Here is a 25,951-nt window from a genome sequence, read left to right as displayed (position 1 = left end):
ATGAAAATATTTTAAGTGCCATAAAACACAGTGACAGTACAAAATATATACAAATTAATTTGTTGTTCTTTTAAAGATACGCGTTAGTCTTTGGCGTTCTTCTTCTGTTGCGCAATAATTTTTCACAATGTAACTGGTGAAGCGACACTGCACCCAGCAGTTCATGTATGGTACTGCAGCAAAAATGAAGCAGAAAGCAGCAGCCGGCCTGATTTTATCATGAATTTAACACATTAAACGACGCGTCGACGCAAATTTTTATAGTCAACATTATCAATTATGTTGCTATAGAAAATGAAATGCCAATTGGTCTCTTTTGTAATATTTTATATTGTGCACTTTTATAATGATTAACTTTTTATTCCAACACACTTTGACAGAATCTTTGAAGTGTACTTGAATGTTGTTGGGAGGGGCATGTGCAATGTCGTTGTACTTTGTGCATTGGCAATAAAAGGATTCTATTCTATTCTAAGAATCATTTTTCCAATATTGTGTATGTTACATACATTGTGGTTGGCCCGAATCTCGAGATGTTCTATATATTTAATTCTATTTTTCATTTTGTCCCCCCCCTCGGGTAAGAATCTCAAACTCCGCCTATGTTAAGGAATATTAAAAATACAGAGAAAGGAGTCATTAGGCTGAAAAAAGGAGGTGATGAAAAATATGACCCATAGAGGAAAAATCTGGTGCTGTCGTTTCATTCTCACCCATGCGACTTCGTTCATCTTTCCTCTTCAGGATGTCCAGGGGAGAGCATTTATCAGGAAGCTGGTCGTACACCTGCGATAAGGTCTTTTCCTGCTGGTCCTCGTCGTCACTGGGTCCCACTGACAACACACAGTAGGTGAGAGGCTGCTTCTGTTCTTATAAAATAATGCATCAGCTCACCTAAAATAGTATTTACTTCATATAAAATGCTCAGTGTAATAAAGTTAATCGCTCTCTTTCATCTCATGTGAAATACTTTGCTCCAGTGAATCATTGTGAGCATGAGTGTGATCTATTGCATCAGTATTCTGTTGGATGCTACGATAAGGCCGTCCTTCTCTCTCTTTTCTGTTTACGGTGTCTTGAAGCTGGAGTTGACATTTCCTGATCTGTGGTTCACGGCTCAACTAGTCTGAGACACTCTGATGTTCTATCTCTCCATCCTGTTCTGTTCTCCTCCTGTCCACTAACCCCAACCAGTCAAAGCAGATGTTCTCCACCTCTGAACCTGGTTCTAATGGAGATTTATTCCTATTAAAAGAAAGTTTTTTTCTTTCCACTGTCGCTAAATGCTTTTTCATGTGGATTTGTTAGGTTTTTTCTTTCACATTTTATATTTTGATAGCACTGTGTGCATGTGCAGGAGTGTTTGTGAGTGCACGCACAAGTGTGTGTGGGCGCACGAGTGTTTGTGTGTGTGTGTGAAATAATTTTTCATTTCAGTTTCATCAGCTTAAGCAGTTTTTAAATGTGCTTTATATATAAACTTAACTTGTAAGCAATGGTAGTAATAGTTTATAGATTAAGCCTCAAGTGTGAGTGTTGACTCTGGTCTGTAATGGAGTGAGGATGGAATGGATTCATTACATTTAGACATTAGTTAAAGTAACTTATCACATCTGCTCAAATTTGAAGATGAAGCTTCACTACAATGGTCTGCACAATCCATGTATCATTCGTTTATTCCTTTTTTCATTATGTAACAAAAACATAAAAAACAGGGAAAAAAACACTCATTATTTGATATTTGTTTCCAAAACCCAAATGAAAAAATGGAAAACACCTTGTTTTTCAAATTCAAGCTCTTTTGCTTCGGTATAGAAAACGAAAAACAAACACCTTTATTAATTTTCTCCATTACGATTGGCTAAAGTATGTGACCCGGAAGTGTACTCTCATCTGATGCTAACGGCTATGCTAACGGCAGTTCGGCATGACAAGATCGCTGCTTCCAACTGTGCATCAGAAACGTGTCCTTTTCGCTTTAGCTGGTGTTGGACACAGAACCTCCTCACGTACATTTAGGAGGATTTAGAGACTCCTAAGTGCTGCAGAGCTAAAGATATTACAGAATGTGTAACGCTTCACTTCCGGGTCACGTACTTTGGCCAATCAATAATGGAGAAAACGAATAAAGATGTTTGTTTTTCGTTTTCTATACCGAAGCAAAAGAGCTTGAATTTGAAAAACAAGGCGTTTTCCATTTTTTTCATTTTGGTTTTGGAAACAAATATCAAATAATGAGTGTTTTTTTTTCCTTTTTCATGTTTTTGTTACATAATGTAAAACGAATGAAGGAATGATACACGGATTCCGCACCTTTAACCCAGGTCACATTCTTCCCTCAACGACACATTTCACAAAGATCATGGAGAGAAAATATGAAGAGACTTTAAAGAAAGCCACGACTGAAATGAACACAAACAGCAAACTGTCTCTCACTGCGGATATATGGACACGTGTCCAATGAAGTCTACCCTAGGGTGACCTACCACTACATTCACTGAAAATAAAAATGTATTTGTTTTTTAATTCCAATTCATCAATTAATTTTTTTGATCGATTAATCCATTATGAAAACAATCGTTAGTTGCAGCTCTACAATACGATCTTCATTCAGTCCAGGTTCTGGGTTGATTCGTCTCTCTGGTTAATTGCTCTATTCTCCTCGTTCTCACAGGAATCTGCTAATGAGCAGCTCGAGCTCAGCTGTGTTGTTTCTCTGTTCAGTCCTTTCCAAATCACAGGACAATCTACTGTAGGATGTAATCCATTTGTTTTGTTGTATTCAAAGCAAACTTGATCCGAGTCTCAACCCTGCTTTGCTTTATTGTGTAGGAAAGAACCTGGATGTAACCCACACAAGAATGAGGAGAACCTGCAAGCTCCACATAGAACGGTCTCTGCTACTGCATAGAAATCAAACAGATTACAGGCTAGAGGAGAAACCAATGCTTTTGAACTGTCAGACTCTTTTCCTTCTCCGTCATAATTCCTGGGAATTCAACCATTCTTCATTGTATTCATATGAATGAGCGAGTGTCCCGAAATAATAACAGTTACATAACGAAGCAGGGGGTAGGAAAAGTTCAATAATGCCATTTAACACAGGCTATTTCAGTATAGACATATCTAAAGTAGAGAGTGGCTACTGGTGATTACATTGTTTATTTTGTCAGAAGATCACCTTGTAATTATAATGGTTTGGGGTCAATTCTAATTGTAATCACGTAATTTGCAATTAATTACAATTATGGCATAATTCTAATTTTAAAATCTGTTGCTGTCGTAATCGTAATTAAATTGTATTTGTGTTTAGATAATTTAGTTTGTAATTTAATTTAATTGCCATGAAAAATTCTATAAAAATTCTTGTAATTTAAAGCAAAACTGTGCAACCATGTTACAGTTCTATGTTACAGTTCTATGGTACAGTTCTATGTTACAGTTCTATGTTACAGTTCTATGTTACAGTTCTACACATATGTAGTAAACAATTATTAAAATATGTTTCATATCAAGCTTTCCCACATTTTACCATTTATAATAAATTGAAATTTCGGGCTATACTGACACAAAAAAGGCTCAGACACCCACACCATAATTATTAAAACCTATACTTTCATTGCTTTCAAGCTTAACAAGGAAACCAATAGATAGAAAATACATATATTTTTAAATAAAAAACAATATATAAGAAAAGAAAAAAGATAGGAATGAAATTAGATGATAGATATTTGTTTTTAGTGTATTGTACAGCTGATTTAGGACACGTTAGCATAAGAGATGCTAACAGAAAGCTAACACAAGAGGAAGATTAACTTTTATTAGTTTATTTATTTCAGGCTCAGTAATTGTGATTAATTGTAATTGAGAACATAAATGTAATTGACATTCTGTGGATTAAAAATAATTGTAATTTAATTGTAATTGGAAAAAATGCTGGTCACTGTAATTCTAACTGAATTGTAATTGAACATGGATAATTGAAAATGTAATTGTAACTGAAAAATGTAATTGACCCCAACCCTGGTAAATATATTAGCATTTGTGACTTTTCTCTAAAAAAAAAAAAAACATGTTTATTAGTTTTAATAATTTAAAAAACACATTTTATTAGTTTTAATAATTTAAATGTCATGTGCTGAGCATGAATATGAAACCCTTTTCCTTACACTCATGGTCCAGCAGAGCTGAGGCGACAAAGTAGTGTGCCATGGATCGGTAGTGGTTGGTTTTGACTTGTGACATGGTGGACCAGAACGTGGGGACGTTGTCTTTGATTGGTGTCTGGATCATGGACTGATGGACCTGGTCATAAATCTCTGAGACCTGGAAGACAACGCAAGAAGAAAAGACAGTTAAAATGATGATTTAATAACAGAGTGAAAGAAGGCAGTGGTATTTTAGCTGCTGGTTACCTTAGCAGCCTCCTGTGCCATTTTCATGAGCGAGGAGAAGTGGTTTCGGACCCCAGGTAGAGCGGTCTTCTCAAACAAACACTCCTGAGCCTGAGCGATCATCAGTCTGATCAGCATACTGAGCATAGCTGGACTCATGTCGTAGCTTGGAATGTGGGTGTAGGTCTCCTTCAGCAGATTCAGAATGCCTATAAACAAAGAGATAACAAGAGGTCAGCAACAGCAATCAAAAAAGACTATTTACGGATCAGAATCTAACATAGTACCTAAAACAAGGGTTGGGGTTAATTACAATTACATTTCAAATTACCTGTGTTCAATTACAGTTCAATTTTGAGAACAGTGACCAGCCTTTTTTTAAATTATAATTAAATTACAAATATTATTTCCCCCCCAGAAAGTCAATTACAATTACGTTCTCAATTACTAAAGTGCAATTACAATTCATCACAATTACAGAGCCAGGGTTCCTACAGCTTCAGTCAAATTAAATTCTAGACTTTTTAAGACTTTTAATTGCCATTTGAAATGAAATTTAAGACCAACTTTACAGTAAACACACTAGGGAAATATTCCACGTCAATGACATAGGGTTAGGGTTCATATTGTCCAGTGTCTAGTGCAGACGTGCAACAGGCAAAATGTGTGAAAGCTTGATATGAAACATATTTAGTTAATTATTAACTACACATGTAGAACTGTACATAGAACTGTAACATGGTTCCACAGTTTTGCGTTAAATTATAATTGACAATTTGTATAAAATGCTCATGGCAATTACAATTACAAAGTAAATGATCTAAACTCAATTACAATGTAATAATAATTACGCCATAATTGTAATTAAAGATCAATTAAGTGATTGAACTCATGATTGACCCAAACCATGATGTTTAGAAACAGAGACTTTTCTCTGTACGCAGCCAACATGGAGCTGAGAGGAGACTTTATGAAAGAGTGCTGCTGACCTCCTCAGTGTCTGTCATTTCTGACTCATTCAGACAATGACTTCTGCAGCTTCCATTCTGTGCGTAGCATTAGCCAACTGAGCTCAACATTAAAGGGTGACGGCAATCCTCCCACACTCATTCATTGACTTGTTACGAGCCATCAAAGGAGTGAAATTTTCAAGGCTGTAATTACAGTAGGATGCTTTTCACTTTGTCTTTAATGATGTCCTCAGTTAACAGCATTAGTCTTGGAGAGCAGTCACATGATAAGAAGCCAACAAAACAACAAAAGTTCATTTTGGAGCACTGAACTCAGCGTTCTATGGCAGTGGTTCTCAAACTTTTTTGGCTCAAGTCGCCCCTTTCTCTTATTTCTGAATACAAGTCCCCCTTTATAGAGCGCAATGATGGAATGAATGAGTAATAACACATTTTAAAGACTCTGATGTTTGTAAGTAAGTGGAAAGAAAGATTATTTAGTGCAGTGGTTACTATAAGCTTTTTTTGGACCCCATCAAGAATTTCTGTTTTTTTTTTTACTGCATTTTATTTGAACTAGATTTATATTCACAAAGTGAAAGTACAGAAATACAGTTGTTCAAGAATGGAGTTTGAAGAATATCAAAAATCGATTTAAAATTTTCAGAAATTTCAGGTGACCCCACATGGGATCCCGATGCCAAGGTTGAAAACCACTGATTTAATGCCTCTTGAATAGATTTATTTCTATAGTTTTTATCATTTCCAGTCATCTCACGCCTGGTGTGGGACCAAGAGTGACATTTCTCTCTTAATCATCCCTGGTTAGGCCATCGCGTACCCCAAAGGGTACATATACCCCCATTTGAGAACCCCTGTTCTATGGGGCTGAGGTGGTTCAGATGAATATAATAATGCTGGGGATATTTTAAGACAGGATTTACATTATGTCAAAAAGCGACCAATGGAAAGTTTTCAGGTTGGATAAAATAGTGTAAACATCTGCTCCCAGACTAAACGGATGGCTTCAAAATTCAACATACGAACCACAGACATTAAATACATCTGGGGATGTGAGCGTCGCTTCAGTGATCTCCTGTCCACTTTTTTCTATTGTCCTTCACTTTCAGACAAAAGCAGCCTGACACTAGGAGAAGTTATTTTTCTGTCGTTTTCATTCACATTTTGTGCTCAAGTGTGTGTGTGTGTGTGTGTGTGTGTGTGTGTGTGTGTGTGTGTGTGTGTGTGTGTGTGTTTGTGTGTGTGTGTGTGTGTGTGTCTCTGATTAGGTCTGCTATGTTTGTATTTTTCACAACACTGTCACTGTGTATAGTAGGAGTGTGATCTTGATATATCGTGATTTTTTTTCGCACGATCAATTATCGATATGCTGGCTCTAAGTATGTATTTTTTTTTTTTTTGTTTTTTTTTTGATTTAAGATTTATTTTTATCATATGTAAAACCTTTTTCTGCTTTTTCACTAACATGTGCAGGTAGGTCTTCACAGAAATTTGGTCACGGTTTATTGAAGGAACCAATATTGCACTATAATGGTGTCACTGGTAAAATAATATTATCCTGAGCTGTGTATCGCATATCGTATTGTGACGTATCCAGAGGTCCCCACCCCTAGTGTATAGTCATATTGTTATGAACTACGGATGTAAATTAGCATTTAGCTAAATCTGGTGTATTTACAACTTTGGCTGTACATTAATACACACTGTCCCACTCAAAAAAACAAATACACAAATCTCATAGTATCGTATGAATCACCCTGCAGCTGCACTTGATTCAGATTTTTTTCTTCCAAGATAAGAAAACATGCTCCCTTATCCTGAGACATGTTGGATGATGTATTTTAAAGGTAAACTATGTACTAAGATAATACCGTAGTTGTTCTTCCAGTGCTTGGGAATGAGTTGGCATCGCTGTGTATGAACAATGATGTGTTGAAGTGTAAATTATTATCAGGGTGTGGTTTGGCAGTTCAGTGATTCTAGTCTTTCTGTCTCTATGTCTGTCTCTCTGGTCAGTATGTCTGTGTTTAGGAGCAAATGCATTGCTCAAGAGAGGAGATTAGGACTCTTATTGAAGCAGAGAAGTGTTTTTAGTTGTTGGAGTGATCGTGCTGCAGGTACTGGTGCTTCTTTAGTCACATGGTTTATTAGTGGTTTGAAGGATCAATGCATGTGAGCTGTGCAGCGCACCATGTGACCGCCATGTTGTTTGGCTGTTAGCCAAAGTAGCAGTTTATTAAAGTCCATCAGTACTGCAAGTCAGTAGCTGGGTTTCGCAAAATAAAAGCGATATTTCTAAATGTCAACAAAGTATAATTGCTCTTTGAACGTTGTTTCCAGCAGGAGCCTCGTAACTCCTGTGAAATCTCATCCTGCAAGACTTTGCTGCAGAAAGACGGACGCTCAGAACCTTCTTATAATGCTCCACATCACTTTGTTGTTTCACGTCTAATGTGGCACTAATGCTAAGAAATGTCCCGGTCTCCTCTACTGTTTACACGTACCGTCACAGAGAGCAGTGGTCATGTGACCACGTACCTCACGTCATGTGACCAGGTGTGACGTGTATTTCTAGAAAAAGTGTTTCTATAGTGCTTTTACGATACATTTCAATATCGAAACGTCTCACATTCCTCCTCATGAAAGCATCAAAACTTTTTAGCGATGTTTGAGCGTTTCTTCCAAATTCAGGTGTTTCCATTACCAGTTTTTATTGCGCTATTTCGATTTTTTGCATTTTCAAAGGTAAACCCAGCTACCTTCAGTCCATCTTAAGCCACAACATGGTATATCTGAGCTGTGTAACCTAGTGTCAGTCTGAGCTGTAGTCTGCTGCTGAGTGGCAGTGCACATTTAATTTAAGGAAAGTTAAGGTCTCCCCGCCATTAATGCAGCTTCATCTTTCCTCAGCGGACTCAAGAGAATGCTCTTCCAGCTTACACAGGTCTCATGTTCTTTAGAGAAACCTGTTCCTGACAGTGGCTGTGTTAGCCAACCTCTGTTTACGTGGATAAAGACGGCATGACTCACAACTCTGTGCATCCAAGTCCTGCATTTGGGTCCAACTCTGCCTATTCTGACCAGTGGAGGCACATATTTGGTTTAAAATCTAGATGATCTTTAATAGTTCATAACTTCACTGACATATATAGAAGATATATAGAAGTAACCAGTTTCTTTGCTTCTCATTAAATTGGATCCTGGGTAAAAAATAATCCTCTTTGGAAGCTACTAAACAAAGCACAATAATAAAAGTCTTTCTGCTTTCTACATATTTGTACCTGCAGCTTTCTCGAAAGAAGAAATGGCTTCGTCGAGACCAACTGCTGTCTGTCGATTGCTGCGAGTGCCAATCTGAGAGTACAGGGCAGCCATGTTGAATAGAATGCTGGCCTTCTCCAGTGACAGGTTCTGTTGGCACACAGGAACTCCAGTGAATGAGTCGTACCTGCAAAATAAAAAGACCAGAGATCCATTATGTGGAGACTGAAGGAACAAATGTTTTACTATTGGCCTCAAAGAACTGATGTCTTTTTCACGCATTAATGTTTCAGGGTTTTAAGCTCAAAATGCATCAAATCCCTGACCTGAAACACCTGTGTTGGATTATGATGAAAAGATAATAATTGTACCAAGAGAATACAGATGTGCTGAAAAAGTCACATACCCTGGAAAACTTAGTGATATAATTACCCTGCACATGAGGCATTATTAAATATTACGCTTCAGTTACTGATTGTTCTTTTTTGGGGTGCATTAAGATGAATTTGTTTTATTAGTTCACTTTCATGTTCATACCCATTTTACAAGTTCTACCTGAATTTCTCTAAGTTCGAGGACATGGCACAGGTAAAAAATGGCTGCGTACCAGGTAAAGAAGATGCCAGTCGGTCGGTTTGGGGCGAAAAATCTGCTTTCCACCAGAGGCAGGTGGTTGGAGTATTTAGCCAGCAGCTCCACTCCACTTTCATTTCTACTGGGAGTTCTGCAGGCCTGCAACAACAGTAAGAAAACAGCTTTCACATGTGATGGTTTACAAACCTACTACTGACATGCAGGCAGGGTTGGGCTCAATTATAATTGTAATTGCGTAATTGATAATTAATTACAAGTATGGCATACTTATCATTGTAATTTTAATTTTAAAAATATGTTGCTGTTGTAATCGTAATTAAATTGTAACTGAGTTCAGATAATCAACTTTGTAATTGTCATGAAAATTCTATGAAAAATTGTAAATGATAATCTAACGTACAACTGGGAAAACCGTGTAAAATATGTTTCAAATCAAGCTTTTCCACATTTTACTAGCCCACATCAAAAATATTAAAACCTATATTTTCACTGATTATGAAGCCTAACAATGTAACCAATATATAGGAAAGAAATGAGATGATAGATATTAGTTTTTAGTGTATTTTACAGCTGATTTAAAACCTGTTAGCATAAAAGATGCTAACAGAAGGCTAACACAGGAGGAAAGTTAACTTTTATTAGGTTACTTATTTCAAGCTCAGTAATTGTAATTGAAGTTTAGTAATTGACTTTCTAAGGATAAAAAATAACTGTGATTGGAAAAAATGCCGCTCACTGTAATTGTAATTGAAGTGCAATTGAGTATGGGTAATTGAAACTGCAATGTAATTGACCCCAACCCTGCATGCAGGTGTTCTCTGACACTTTCCACACAATCATCATCAGTTAGCGTGCATTTTAAAAAAAGCTGTCACTAGCACGTAAGAACAAGAACGTAAGAATGTAGTGTATTTACAGTTCAGGTGATGACCCAACCCTGCAACACAAACACTGCCTATAAAAACAACCTGGTGGTGCTTTGTTTACCTGTCGCAGGTCCATCAGGTCAGCGATCTGATCTTCAAAACTATTCCCGTTCTCGTTGTAGTGGTCTCTGATCAAGTCCTACAACAGGAAATATAAGTCAACATTAACGGGTGTCACGTCAGTGTTCTCACAATGCATAACACTTCAGTGTCATGTAGTTAGTCGGTAGAGGAACACAATTCACATGTTTAGAGATCAAAATGTCAACAAATACCAACAAATAACAGGATGTTACATCTCGTAAACACGCCTTTGAGACTTTCTTACATTTGTAATATTACTTCAAAGGCTCACATTGTCCAATTACAAGGAGAAGTAAAGATTCTGTAATAAAAATATATATTTCACCTGATCATCTAAAACTGTTATCCCAACATACAACTTCATCCCAACTTGAATTTGTCATGAGTCCAGTTTCATATTCAATGTTAACTTCAATAAACTGTCTTTTTTTGTTTTGTTTTTTTAGAACCACTGAAAGTAGAATTGTGTAATGTTTATAATGAAACTGTTAAATAATGTTAAAGCTTTGGTTGTTTTCTCCGTACCTTAAATGCAGTAGAAAAGTCCACTTCTTTTGTCTCCTTCAGTCCCAAAGCAATGACAGGAATGTTGGTCGTTTCCCTGGGGGCAAAAAAAACAAACAATCATGGCCAATAGATCTACATTAGATTTTGGAAAATACGGTAAACGCTTGAATACATTTAACTAATATGGATTAGTAGGTTGGAAAAAGCAACCTAGGTTCTCTTAAAGGTCCAGTATTATGCTTTTTTCACCCATCTCCATTTCTTCTAAGAGTTGAACCCTCTGAAGTCACTTTCATGACGCTTCTATGAACAAGCAGTTTTGGGGCCTTCACGCATATTCATGAGTGGGCGTGTCTGTAGACGCAAACTTCATGCCTCACTATTTTGAGGGAGATCAATGATCACCATAGCGATTTTCTTTTGCTACCACACATTGTTGTTATTGTTTTCAGCCAAACAACTGCACATTACAGTAAAACAGCGCTTCAAGGTGTGTGTTTATCACAGCAGCAGCAGCAGCAGTCAGCTAAAGGAGAAATATCACGCATTTAAGTCCTTCCTTTTTTACATATAAATCATACAGTTGTGGTCGAAGCGGAACTGCAATGCTTGGGTCTGAATTCCTCATTATTATAGCTCCACCCCTTTTCTGATGTGCTTCTGAGAGCAACTCGTTTTGGTGCGGCCTCTTTAAATGCAAATGAGACACTTCATACCCCGCCCCCTCTCCAGGTTGCAGAGGTGACACTCGGTTCAACTCCACCCTGTTCGACCATTTTTGTAGTTTGATAGAAGAGATACGATTATTTAGCGGCGCAGAAAATGTTTATTCACACGTTATTTACAAAATGTCAACAACAGAAGACTTGTCCATCCAGCCTTACATGTTCAAGCCAGAGTCTGACCCAGTGGAGCGAGATGAAAATGAAGATGATGAACCTGCAGAACCCTAATAAGTGAGCTAACACAAGCACCGAGCTAACGCTAGCGCCAAGCTAACGTCACGAAATGCATTTTAATACAGTCTTTTCTGAGACACAAATGGCAAAATGAAATGACTAATGAAAACTTTAGACTTAAATTAAATCACGTAGGCCATATCATCTAGGATCTAAAACGAGCACACAGTGCTAACATATGAAGACGGTGCAACTGCTAATGCAAACAAAACAATGACAGGGACGTCTTATCATCACACTTTTTAGCGTTATTTATAGCTTACCGAAGTGCTCTGTTCGTCGTCTCCAAAGATAGAAGGAATTGAACCCTCAATCAGACAAAGTCTTTCTGTAAATCCTTCTTTATACTGGTGGAGGTTGCTGAAGCAGTCATCATTGAAGTGCTTCACGCACACAAAAATGACCTTACCCACAGATGTGGGTACATTTCTGTAAAAAATAAAACTCAACCAGGCACTTTGAAAAGGTTCTGATGCTGGGAGACGGTGTAACGAAGCGTGTGGGTTACTACATCCAACAACCAAACATTTTGATTTATCCTCTTGTAACTTTGGCATCCTTGAGCTTGGACTACAAAATAAAAGCGAAAAATAAAAATGGCGGATTGCTCGAAGTGTTGGGCCTGGAGTCGATGTCCTAATTTGGCAGTTCCGCTGCAAATACTGTGACGTTATTGTTCAAAAAACGTAATAGAGAATAGAAAAATTTAAACAGATTGAAAAATATGACCAAAACAGAATATAAAGATATCAACGGAGCACCTGAAGAGACTAATTTGAACTTTTCTGTACTTCTAAACACTCTAAATATACAACAAAATGCATTTAAGGGCTAAAAATGTGGATTTAGCATGACATGTCCCCTTTAAGAGTGTTCAGCTGCCAAGTCACTTTCTTCTCTTCCTCATCTCTATTAACTTCAGGAATAGTGCATTTAAGGTAATAATCATTTGTTTTGACCAACTGCTGCGTCGCATTGGGTCACAAACACGTCAGATCATGTCAAAAGTGATACGAGACAATGTAACGGACAATAAAAATGGAAATGCTCCAGGTGCAACTACGTGGCTGTCCACTGCTCCTCAGGGAGGGGTTAAATGCAGAAAACACATGTTGTGTTTGTAGCTTTACATATATGACAATAAAGTATAATATATATTGTATTTTAAACCACAGTATTTGCTTTACCTCTGAGGTAGTTTGAGAGGGAGGAGCTCACATTTTTATAGGGTAGGAGGAGCCAGTTTCCACCTTATGACATATTATTAGTGGGGAAAAATCCAACTGGCCCATTTGGAACTGACTTTTTACAAAATGTGGAATAACAAGGGAGGGAGGAAACAGAACTTTTTCAACAATGGCCCTCTGAATGAGGCTAAATGTGTATATACTGCAACTGTTGCAAAACCATTATAAAGTGTTTTTTTCCATAATGCTGCCCCTTTAAAGAATGTTTGCTTTGAGGATTGTCCAAATATCAATAACTCTTTAACCTGAAACTTTCAGTGCAGTGGGATAAGTAGATTAAACGTCCTGACTACAACAGCAATCACTTCACTGCTTGAGAAAGTTGGCATTATTTTAATCCACTGTAGTGTTTCATAGGAGGCAAGTGAGGATTAGGCAGATGGTGTTGTAAACATACGCAGTAGGAGTCAGGATTTAAAGGTGAAGGAGGGCCTCCTGCTTCCTTCCATCGTAAAGAAACTCAACCTAATCATTTTGAAGCTCCAGCTTTGCTTCACTGATGCTCATAAAACACCAGCAACACATGCAGCTTTTAACCCAGCAAACATTGAACAGAGGAACTAATATTGTACAAAGCTTCTGTGTTGATTTCGTAAGATCCTTGTTACTGACAGATGGAAAGCAGGTTCAGCTTGTTATCAGGGAGGAGGAAAAGCAGCGTGACAAAGACTTTCTGCTGATCTGAGAGAGCCAACCCAAACCCTCCCCCTCACATGGAGCAGAATAATGAGGTGTTACCAAGTAAACTAGCCTGCTTTAAGAAACATTGGAGCTGGTTTGGTTTAAAGACGTCCTTCAGTGACTTAAACATTGAAAAACCAACAAAATAGTTCATTTAACACACTGCCCTAAAAAACTGAACACTCAAAGTTGGAAATCTTTATTCATTACAGACATTGAGAACAATATAATATAGGAATGATCAATGGAGATCAGGTTTAGATTCAGATCTATACTCAATATAAACATAAAAAATCAGATCAAAGGCTGATCCAACTATGGTACTAACTCCTCAAGATAAGTCAAAATGAGGCTCAGTAGTGTGTGTGTGTGTACTCCCTATGCCAGTATCCACTCCCAACAGACAATGGATGTTCTCCTGAGGGACTTCCTCCCAGCCCTAGACAAAGCTTCAGTAATAGTGGACAGTCTGTGGTGGATGGAACATGACGTGAGGTCTCAGATGTGCTCGATTGGATTCAAGTAGGAACTGCTGACTCACTCCAGCCACATGAGGCCTAGGATTATCATGCATCAGAAGGAACTCCGGGCCCACTGCACCAGCACATGGTCTTACAATGGGTGTGAGGATCTCATCCCAGTAACTAATGGTAGTCTGGGTAACTCTGGCTAGCACACGGAGGACTGGGTGGCCCTCCACTCTATGACCCTCTCCATGTCTACTGGGGTACTGGCCTGTCTCGTGGTTCTCCTCCATGCCATTACAAACCGACACAGTGACCCTTCTTGCTGTGATATGCCATCCTAGATGAACTACGCTACCTGACCTCTAGTGGTAAGGGGCAAACTGTAAAAGTGACCAAATATCATCCAGAAAGGAGCAGAACAGATTAATGCTGTGGTCACCACCTGCAGAACCATTTCTTTGGTGGTCTAGCTAATTGCCTCTCGTTTCCACCTGTTATCTGTTCCCTTTGCACAACAGCAAGTGAGGAAAATTTAAAAAAAATGGTGGCCCAGTGGCTGAGGACGCTGGGCTTGTAATCGGAGGACTGCTGGTTCAAATCTCACCCGGGCCATCACTGTAGGATGAGCAAGTCCCTTAACCCCTAACTGCTCCCCAATTGCCACAAAAATGGCTGCCCACTGCTCCTCAGGGAGTTAAATGCAGAGGATACATTTCATATGTAATAACATACAGTATATGAACAATAAAGGTTTATTCTTTAACCTCATTACTCAATATACCTCTCTATTCCCTCTTCTCTCAATCCAACCTACTCACCACAGATTGTAAAGCCCAAAGGTCCTTGTTTGTATAAAAGGGGCGGGGCTAACAGTGCTTGTTTGTGATGCAAGACGGTCCCAAAACGTCACATGATCTTGTTCTCAGCCAATAGCAAAAATCAATTGTAATATCTGGGTTTTAACCCATAGAGAGCAGTCACTGACATTTTACAACTAAATACACTAAATTGAAATACTTGGAATAAAATGTTGAGAGTTGGACCAGGACCAATCAACAGCACTACTTCATACCCAAATATATTTGTATTCAGCAAAAAAAAGTGGTTTTGGGGTTTAGTTGTGATTGTCTTGGAGTTACATTATGTTGTTTATAGGGATGTAACGATTAATTGTAAGGCAGTTAAAAATCGATTCTTAGGTATCACGGTTCACATCGATACTGTGAAAATTGAATCGCAGTACTTCTTTTAAACAGCAGAGGGCGCTATCTATCCTTCTCTTGTCCAGAAGTGTAGGCGGTGGGCGGAATCTGCTACTACTTTCTTTCTGGCCGCCTTCTACTCTTAAACATGTTCATAAATCATTCCTTACCCCTTTAGCACCGAAAGAATAGCTGTAATATTACACGAATATCTGTAAAAGTCACGTTTTTCTATTAGCTCTGTCTGCTAGCATAGCATCTCTTCTTCACTGCAAGAATTTCTGCATGCCAACCAACCACTGGGTTACCAGTGCCCTCTGCAGGTCCAAACAAATATCTTATGTAAATACAGTGCAATGACTGTTTTTTTTCATTTAAGTCCAATTGTTAAGGCACAAAATACATTTCAGTTGCACTTTTAAAAAGAAAAAGAACTATTATGCAGTTTTGCATTGTTTACTATAGAACCAGAATTTAAATTAATAGGCTTCTTCTTCATTTGTATTATTCCTTTATTTATTTCACCCAAGATTTATTTTTAGTGAAATTGCATTGTTTTGAATAGTTTATCAAGAGATTCTTTTGACAATGAATAATAAAAGGAAATAAAAGGAAACTAAAGGAATATTTTTCAGTCATTTGCCTACAGTCCCATTTTGTAAAATAAATCATGAGAGAATTGTATTGTGAACCCAGGATCGTGAATTGAATTGTATCGGGAGTTGAGTGAATCGTTACATCCCTAGTTGTTTAAGTGTTCCCTTTATTTATTTACAGTCCAGTGTTTTCACTACACAAAAGGGCACAGACAGAATGTACAACAAAGCTACACTTTAAAGAAAAGCTGCATACGCTAGCTCTGTAAACCAAAGTATCTCATTCATCAGCAACACTCAGTGGGATAAACCTGACAGGGCAGCATAAGCCATTTACATTTCAAAAAGCATCTCACTTCTTAACCTACAAAGAGAGACATACACCTCCCACTTATGGTTCAGGTGTCTATATGCTAGTTATAAAACAGGCCCAGAACAGTAGAAAAAAGCTGTCATGGTAAATTAAAATGCAGTAATGTAGCAGCTTATGTTCAGACTTATGAGTGGAGACTATCAGTATCACAGTGACTCAGGTAAATGCTGCCATTCTGATTGTGAGCTTGAAAAAAAACTTGTGCTTTTACCACTAGTAATATCTCAAAACAACAAACTTTGATATCTTTGTCACACAATATCTAAGCTTCCAGTGAATAATTTACAAAAAACAAAAAAAAAAAATTCACTGATGGTGACATTGAGATCTCAATGTCACCATCAGTGAACTTTTTTTTTTAGAAATTAAACTGATCTTACCTTTATAGGCTCAGTTTCCTCCTTTGTTTTCAAATCCATTTGAACCTCCATCCATGGTGGTTTTTATCGTCAGAGAAAGTCTTTCATTTTTAATAAATCCACCGTTATTTGGTCTGTTTTTTTCTTTCTTTCTCACTCACTTGGTTCTCCATGTTCCTTGTGTCGATTTCGTCAAAACAAAGCGGCATCTTTAATGTTTCCGTTACGTGTGAGTAAAATTACCGCAATGTACCGACACTGGCTGTAAAGACAAACTTATTATCTTTCATAAACTGGTGGAATTTCTCCGATAGAGCAAATATGAGCAGAGTTACGGTCATTTAAATTAATGTGATGCGTTCAGGGGCCCTGGGAAACCCAGTCAGAAAAAAGAGCACGTGTCTGGGTAAATCTTGGTTTATAGTTACCCTACGCAACAGAAAATATGAAATTAACAGAATGTACTGTCAACAACAAAACCAGAGTCGCTTAATGGTGACGTAACGCCGTACGTGTGTCATAAATTAACGTGATGATGTGTTTCTCTGTGGGAACCGAGTTGAGCTGGTGATCACGTCCGTTCTACCGTGCCAGAAAAGGGACAGGGAGGGGGGGATTCCTGCTGTGAGCTTGGAACGGCCCCAGTTGCCAGTGTGAGTACACCCTAAAACAACCCAGAACATCATCTGCTGCCCTCTTAAATCTCTGGAAGATCTGCACAGTTCCTGCTGCCTCAAAAAAGAGCAGGACATCCTCAAAAACACTTCTTACCCAGGACACTCTCTGTTTCAATTGTTGTAGGCAGACGTTAGTGGTCAACATGAAAAAATCACACCTAAGGTGCAATATTGTATGTTTAGGGGAAACAGTGCAATAATTAAAGTTTTTAATTTGGCTTCAACTTCTCAATTTTAACCACTTCTCATAAGATCCTCTGATTTTGAAAAGAAAAAAGGCTTCTTGTACTACTTTGTTTACAATATTTATAGTTTCCATGTTTTTCATTGAGAAAAAACCCAAACAGCACTAGTTTGTACAGTATATATAATGTAATGTATACTATAATATATATTTGGCTGATTCTCACCCAATAACTATTTCAATGTACATTCATTGTCACTGTTTATTATAATCACAGCAGTTGATCACACAAAACTGTAATATTTTTACATATTTCCTGACACTGCACCGACTACCAAACAGATTTGATGCCATTTTGAAGGTAAAGGGTCAAAATAGATTTATAACTATTGTTTCTTAATCTACTCACTAGTCCATCAGTCTGTTAGGCAGTGATGGCTGCACAATTCATGAAATTTTAATCATGATCACGATTTTGGTTGCCATGAATAAATAAACCTGATCGTCTGCAATATTTACATTTACAATATAGGCTCTGCACTGTAATAGTGTATTTATGCAGTTAGCCTTTGGTATATTTTAAATTCTTGTTTTTTTAATTAGTATAATTCCATTTTAAAGCTTAATTTTTTACTGTAAACTGTATACATTTGTTCAAAAGTGGTGTAATAAAAACACAGATTTTTACCTAACATGATAAATAATTGTGATTATAATTGTGATTACAATGTTGATCAAAATTGTCATAATGATCATCTCGGCCATAATCACGCAGCCCTACTTACCATTCAATGTGTCATCGTTTGAGCTTTCTCTTTTCAGAAACTTGGTATTTACCCAAATGACACACGTTTTAGGGCAGCCAAAAGCAGCAAAACTGATTTTAAGACGTGATGAGTAATGCACTTTTTCTGTGTAGAATAAGCTGTTCTCAAAGTAAGCGTTATAGTTAAGTACTGGTACCATTTCTTATAACACATGATAAGACTGTCAGGAACACTGATTAGCTGGATTTACTGGGTGCTTGAAGGGAAGCACTAACAAAAACATGAAGCACGTGTAAAATACCTCCTGTTCTGCATTATCTCATACCAAAAACCAGCTGAATCTGGTCTGAGTTTGAAAGAAAGAAAGAAAAATCCTGAGAAAGATACTATTGAAAGAACAGTGAAGTAGTGGGAAAAGCCCATAATGGTGAAGGAGGTGTTCTGTTGCTCAAAGAGTTGAGCTTGTATTTCAGTGTAAAGAAGAACTCTCCATCCTGCCACTGGGTCACCTGCTCCGCCAAGTTTATCTCAACATATCAAGTATTCTCATGTACCAGTTACCCCTTCACCGTATGTATGGGCTTTTGTGTGTCCAATTGTGTGCATATGATGATGCACAGTCTAATCTACACATGTTTTCTTTCAAACAAATACAATGGTAAAGGGAAGATGGAGATGTCCAAGGCAGCTGGTGGTGTGTATAGGAAGTAGGTGATTCTTTAAGAGCCTGAGGAGTGGCTGACTGTTTTATCTGATCCCATGTGACAGAAGACACTCGGGGCCACAGGTGTGCCAAGAAGCTGCCGTTAAATTTAAAGGATGTTAATATTCTTAGCTGTAAATCTAGACTCTAGAACAGAACGGGAAACTAAATCTTGCAGAGGAAGAGCACATCTGTGGAGGATGTTCCTGAATGGAGCATAAAGTATATTCAGGGAAATATTTGCCTTCCTGGATTCCTCGGAGGAAAGTTCATGGTCTCACACATCGGGTGAGCAGGGCTCCAGATAACCAGCCTGATTTATGAAAACTAGGTTAAAACCTCCTGAAAGCCTGTAAACCTGACAAATTAATCAGGGTTCATAGCGGTGCCAGTATAAACTGTCTCTAAGGTCATGTGTAAACACTGAATGAAAAGTCAGACAGAGAAAAACATGTAGCCTGATGATGATTTGATACTTTAAAAAAAAAACCATATTACATGTGTGTTAATAACCCTCAGCACTGCAACCATGGTCACCACCAATAAACAAACACCAAGCACTACACCAGCCAACATATATGATTGCTCTGCCTTGAGGTGTTGCTATGGGTTACAGGCTACAGCATTGGAGAAGTGGGCATAAGGGTTTTGTGTCTGTAAAGCACCCATTTGTGGTCACTTAGTGGTTTACTAATGCAGTGTGTTTCTCTGTATAATAATGTAACCCTTGTGCAAATTCAGTGTGTATTTTTTGAATGTTTCTCGTGTATATACACAAAAACATTCAATAAAAATGACCAGTTTTATAAAGCTCAAATGATTAGCAATGGAGTATGGCTGCATGATTAATCAATATAACATCAAAATCAGATTATTTATCAAAAAATCAATTTTCCCGTTTAATCATGTATAATCACAAGAGTCTCTCTCCAATCTGTGTACCCTTCATTCTTTGGTTATTCCGTTTTAAAACCTAATCAAAATAACAAATAAACGGTGTGGTTATTTTGTTTTACTGACTTAAAACCAAAACAGGAATACAGAAAACAACAGACAAGCAGCGTTTTTTTTGCTTTAAAATTCAATCTTGTTCTGTTTGTGTGATATTTGGATATTTACAAGAAACTATGGATGAGAGCTTCATGTTTTAAGCTCACCACATAGAGGGGACCCACAAATGGGGGCGGACTTTTACTCTCGGACAAAAAAGGAGCAACGTGTAAGTCACATTACTGATGAACTGGTGAATTGAAACATTATTAATGCATAAATAAATCAAAACAAAAAATGGATGTTAGGAAAAGCACACACAATATGTGATTAAAGGAACCAGAGGTGGTGTAATGAACAGTGACGTGCCGTCAGGGTAGGCAAGGTAGGCAGTGCCTACCCAAGGGTGAATTGATATTTTGATTATTTAACTATAATTTTTTTTTTTTTTTAAATATAAATTATTTATTTTTCCATTTCCAATAGCCTACAGTACCTATAACTTTGAAAGTGTCCGCATTTTGTGCATTTCATAGCCCAAATTACTAAACAGCGCTGTTTCCTGGAACAGCTGCAGTCTTTTTTTTTTTTTCCGCTCCGCTGTAAGGCAGAGGGAGGCCACGCCCCCTCACAAAGGCACGTCGCTCTTCTGCCTCTGTTCTCATTGCGTGAGTTTATGTGTTTGCGCATGCGCAGTCAGGTCCCCAATGTGACATCAATTTACGCGTAAAGGCAGCGTAGAGAGCTGCCTTTGCACGTAACTGCGCTATGCTAAATGCTATACGTAAGTTCACAGCACATTAGTGAATAGATGACACGTGACTGCTGCTGCTACGTTCTTTAACTAGTGGGCGAGTGACGGCGCTAGAGATGATAGAAAAACTTTGTTTTGAGGAAAAACGACAGCTTTTGAAAGATGGAGACCAACGTATGAGTTAGCAGAGCTTCAGCAAAGGTAAGGTCAGAACATGTTTCATACTTTTCACAGTGAATGGAACAAAAGGAAGGATTGGCTTTGTGGATGTTCCTCACTGAGGCTGTTCCAAGTTGTCATTTTCTCCGTGTTTCTGTGTTTCCAACACAAACAACAGATGTGCTGCCGTGTCATGAGATATATGTTGTTGGAGAGTATGGAGGCTATATTAAATAATTGTTTATGTTTCTTTAATGGTGTTTATGATGTTGATTTTGTTAAATGGCTAAACACTTGTTCATGTGGATCTTATTGGGTTTTTTCTTTCTTATTATGAATTTTATATTTTGATAAGCGCATTGAGATGACTTAGTTGTAAATTGCTTTATACAAATAAAATTGATTTGAACTGAATTAACACTTGACAGAAGAAACATATGAAATTGTCATTGGTGGTCTTGATTTGCAACGTGCCTACCCAGCCCTAGTGGTCACGGCACGTCACTGGTAATGAATCTACTGGTGCTCCTCGTTTCTTGTGAACAACTTCCGTGTGTGTTGACAGCAGCCGTTAGGGGCTAGCGGTATTATAACGTGCAAAATAAAAACATTTACTATCCTTAAAAAAGCTGGAATTGTTTTTGCAAAAGTGTCAGTGTTGTAGAAGTTCTAATATTTATTGTTCCTCAGCCTCACAGTCAATAGTCAGTCAACAGTTTATTTGGATACTATTTGGACCATAACACCGCAAAACAAAACATACGTGAGCAGGTTTTTAGGAGCTGAAACATCCACAGACTGAATGAAAACAGGAACAGGAGCAGAAAACTGCTGAAATAAATCCTAAACAGGAGACCTGGAGAGGGAAACCAGGTGAGGTGGACTTCAGTTCTCGCTCTAATTTCCCCGTGAATATCCAAATATCTCACAAACAGAAAAACATTTTTTTTTAAAAACCAGATAAACACCGATTATCTGGTTTTTTTATATTTCTGTATTTCTGTTTTGATGTTAGGTCAACCACATAATCACACCGTTTAGTTGTTATTTTGATTAGGTTTTAAAACAAAATAACCAGAACGAAGGGTACACGGATTCTCTCTCTTTACAAACTGTTGAAAAACACATTTCAAACACACGTTGAACGTGACAGACCCCCGCAACATCCTCTTCTTTTTTATTTAAATGTGAGGGGTTTTTTTTAATGTAAGGTTCTCTTTTTTAAAAATGCTGGGGGATTCATTTTGGTTGGGCAGGTTGCTATTTTATCACAACTAACTACAGGGGATTTAACATTCTTTGTTAAAGCTTTGCACTTTATTCCCAATACGGAAATATGTTTGGTCTTTTTCAATTAAAAGAAGATACTTGCAATAATTAAATCCAGTGTCTTTTTTTAAAGGGGACATATTAAAAAAATTGGAATGGAAATTGAGTTTTCTAAGTAAAATATTGGTATTTAATGATGTAGTAATGACAGAAAACACCTTGGACTGAGAAACAGCCTCAGGTTAGTTGCTGGAGGCCCTTTGAAGGTTTTTTTATGAGGGTTGAGCGCGTCAGTTTTCATGTTCAGTGTATTGTTTTGTCAAAACCTGCTGGACTGGTTGAACAACAGATGTTATCTCTAGGTTTGTCTGCATCTTCCTCCAGAAAACACACGCACCTTTCAGTGCCTCTGTCATCAGGTATGTTTAATATGAAGACTTTACCTGGCAGACGTCCATCAGTGCAGAGCAGATACTTCTTGCTAGCTTTCTATTATTTTGTTACCAAAATGATTTGATCGATCCACTTTAAATAATTCCACCCAAAAAAAAAGACAAATTGACACGTGAAAAAGAGATATTTCACATCAAGGGTACAGAAGACGACATTACAACATAGTTTTTGAGTGAACAAGTGCCAAACACGTAGACCGCAAAATCCTACAGTGGAAGCAATAACAAATGGAATCCACTCTATACACTCCTCGTGCACGCTTAGCAAGTAAACCTTCAATTATTCCGGACATTTGAGTTTCTGCGTTAATTTGCCAGTTGGAGCCTCATTTCTGACAGCGAAAGCCAAGCAGAACCGTTTTCCTGGTGATATTCAGTTTTTTTTTTTTTTGCTTAGAAGATTAATGTCACTCCACTAAATACGAACAACAGTGGTACTTGTACTTACTGGGCATTCTGGTAGACATCCACTGAGCTGTTGAGTCCTTCCAGTTCTCCCATCAGTAGCTGTAAATTGGAGTTAACGTAACTCAACTCTAGGAGAACCATATCTTTCACCTTGTTGTTGGATGAAGCCCTGCACACAAACAAGTTTCAAAGAGGTGAGTATTTTATATATTTACTCATACTTACTGTCAACGCACAACAACATAAAAGCTTTACACAATACAACAATGTGCAAATATATAAAAAATAACCCTTCATATATGATTATATTATATGGGTTGATCTTTACAGCCTTTGGAGATTCCAAAGAATGAAGGAGAAAAAAGGTGGAAGAAGTGCAACTGTATGTAATACTAATCAATAATCATAACACTTTATTTATCACAACCACTTCCATGAGATCAACTGTTTCTTAAATTAAACAAAACATAACCCTTACGAGTAAATTAAAAAGCATCAGTGCACTGTTAAAGCCATTGGCAGTAGTAACCAGGTTCTCGCCAGCGCTGTTGAGCGTAGGGCCCCCCAACGTTGTACGTTTGCTCCCCTACGGAGCTATGGCGCCCCCTACGCTCCGTTTTCAGCAACATAGGTGGGATTTACTGTTGTTTTTTTCCTATTTTAATCAGTAACGTCGTAATAATTGTTGCACACTTGGACATAAAAGGGACTTCCAGACGTTCACGGGTTGTTTTAACTCTTTTTAATCTGCATAACGCAGAAACGCATACATCAGCCACACCCTCTATTTAATAATGCAATTTGCTCGGATGCTCCCGTCTTTACCTGAGGACCCCGAGGACCCCTGCCACCACTTAGCTGCCCCCGATGCTGCCTGTGTACATCCTCTGCTTGGTAAGTAATTAACCGTCCGATATAAACAGTGTTCTTCAATTAGACGTAGGGTATAAATACCGATGTATACACCGTCTGGTTGAAACGTGTTCAGGCTTAAAGAGACATCGGCTTCTTTCTGGTCGGACAGGTTCAGCCAGGGTCTTCTTTTCTCGGCCTGATTAAAGCTCTAATGTGTGCTTCCTCCGTGGGCATGTGTCTGCGCGCGTCTGTGTGTTCCAATAATACTGCAGGTCCCATATAATACCTCGTTTAAATTTAAAAAATACAATGTTATTTCTTTCTAGTGGAGGACCTATATATATATATATATATATATATATATATATATATATATATATATATATTCAAGAAATTCAATTCAACAAATAACTCTGAGCTTTAAAGTAAGGCTGGAACAAAGATTAAAAACACAACAAAGAAACTAACTGTAGCTTTACTTCACTAAATTTGTCCCTCAGAGAATTATACATTTCTAAATTTTCTGTGCCAGTTGCACTCGCGCGCACTCCATGCAATCCCCATATGCTGTGAAAAATTGCTGGTGCGAACCCTGATTAATGTTATCTGGTACAATAATACTGACTTGGACTCACAAGCGTTACCTTTGATTTTTTTTCTCCCAAAATTGTAAGCGTTTAATTTGCCCTTAAAAACTAATCTGACAATTTGTGCAAAACATTTTAAGAGGAAAACTAAAACATTTGAAATACAGAGCTGGTGCTCTAGCTCTGCTAACGAGGTGTTGAGGCTAGAAATGTTTGTTAGAAAAAAATGAATGACTTGTTTGGATTCCCTGCACTGAAAAGATAAGGTTTGTTCTTTGTATAGTAGGATTTACAACGTATTGTAAGCAGATGAAAGCACAACATGTGTTCACGTGCAACCAAGGTGATAGAAAACACAACTAGATCAGTCATTATCTGAGCTTCACAGGAAATCCTCACATATTCTGTGTCAGTTTGAATTTATGATGCACGCACACACACTACAGACACACGCACACACACTACAGACTAGGAGTGGGAACCTCTGGGTACCTCACAATACAATACGCAATACAAAGCTCATGATAACGATTATCGATATATTGGTCAGAAAACAATCTGCGATCATTTATGACATAAAAAGGAGAAAAAAAGATTAAGTGATAAAATACATTTTTGTTTAAAAGTGTCCTATGAACAGTGACACTATTTTAGTGCAACATTTCTGTAAATAAGTGTCAACATACCAATGTAAACGAATAACTATCTCCATTAGTGCTTTCTGTAAACAAAAAAATAGGGTCTTTCTTACCAGTGACATCATAAAATGCAATATTCCAGTAAACAATATAATGGTTCCTTCAACAAACAGTGACAACATTTATGTGAAGACGTACCTGGACATTTTAGTGAAAAAGCAGAAAAGGTTTAAAAATAAATAAATAAATAATACTCGAACAATAATCGATCGTTGCTACAGACACGCACACACACACTACAAACACACGCGCACACATTACAGACACACGCACACACACACAGACACACACACACACACTACAGACACACGCACACACACACACACTACAGACACGCACACACACACACACTACAGACACTCGCGCACACACACTACAGACACACGCACACACACACTACAAACACACTACGGAGCCTCATATCTTGAGGAGTTAGTACTAAAGTTGGACCAGTATTTGATCTCATTTTTCATTTTGAGTATAAATCTGAATCCACACACACACGCACACACACACACACTACAGACACGCACACACACACACTACAGACACTCGCGCACACACACACTACAGACACACGCACACACACACTACGGAGCCTCATATCTTGAGGAGTTAGTACTAAAGTTGGACCAGTATTTGATCTCATTTTTCATTTTGAGTATAAATCTGAATCCACACACACACGCGCGCGCGCGCACACACACACACACACACACACACACACACACACACACACACACACACACACACACACACACACACACACACACACACACACACACACACACACACACACACACACACACACACACACACACACACAC

General features: G+C 37.9%; 1 protein-coding gene across 3 annotated transcripts in view; it reads right to left on the bottom strand.

The window, feature by feature from the left end:
• The window catches only part of rhpn2 (rhophilin, Rho GTPase binding protein 2), a 58,752-nt gene that overhangs the window by 12,222 nt on the left and 20,579 nt on the right, over window positions 1-25,951 (bottom strand). For all 3 annotated transcript variants that reach the window (XM_028477291.1, XM_028477285.1, XM_028477275.1), the window contains exons 3-10: window positions 23,025-23,153; window positions 10,756-10,831; window positions 10,208-10,285; window positions 9,234-9,358; window positions 8,647-8,813; window positions 4,416-4,603; window positions 4,170-4,326; window positions 714-833 (exon numbers count right to left, since the gene is read on the bottom strand). In XM_028477291.1, the coding sequence (XP_028333092.1) occupies window positions 714-833; window positions 4,170-4,326; window positions 4,416-4,603; window positions 8,647-8,813; window positions 9,234-9,358; window positions 10,208-10,285; window positions 10,756-10,831; window positions 23,025-23,153 (1,040 nt within the window). The remainder of the gene's footprint in view (window positions 1-713; window positions 834-4,169; window positions 4,327-4,415; window positions 4,604-8,646; window positions 8,814-9,233; window positions 9,359-10,207; window positions 10,286-10,755; window positions 10,832-23,024; window positions 23,154-25,951) is intronic.

The sequence above is a fragment of the Gouania willdenowi genome, chromosome 3 (assembly GCF_900634775.1).
Source record: "Gouania willdenowi chromosome 3, fGouWil2.1, whole genome shotgun sequence".
NCBI lineage: Eukaryota > Metazoa > Chordata > Actinopteri > Blenniiformes > Gobiesocidae > Gouania > Gouania willdenowi.
The sequence above is the reverse complement of the archived record's forward strand: the minus strand, read 5'-3'. Positions and strand labels throughout refer to the sequence as shown.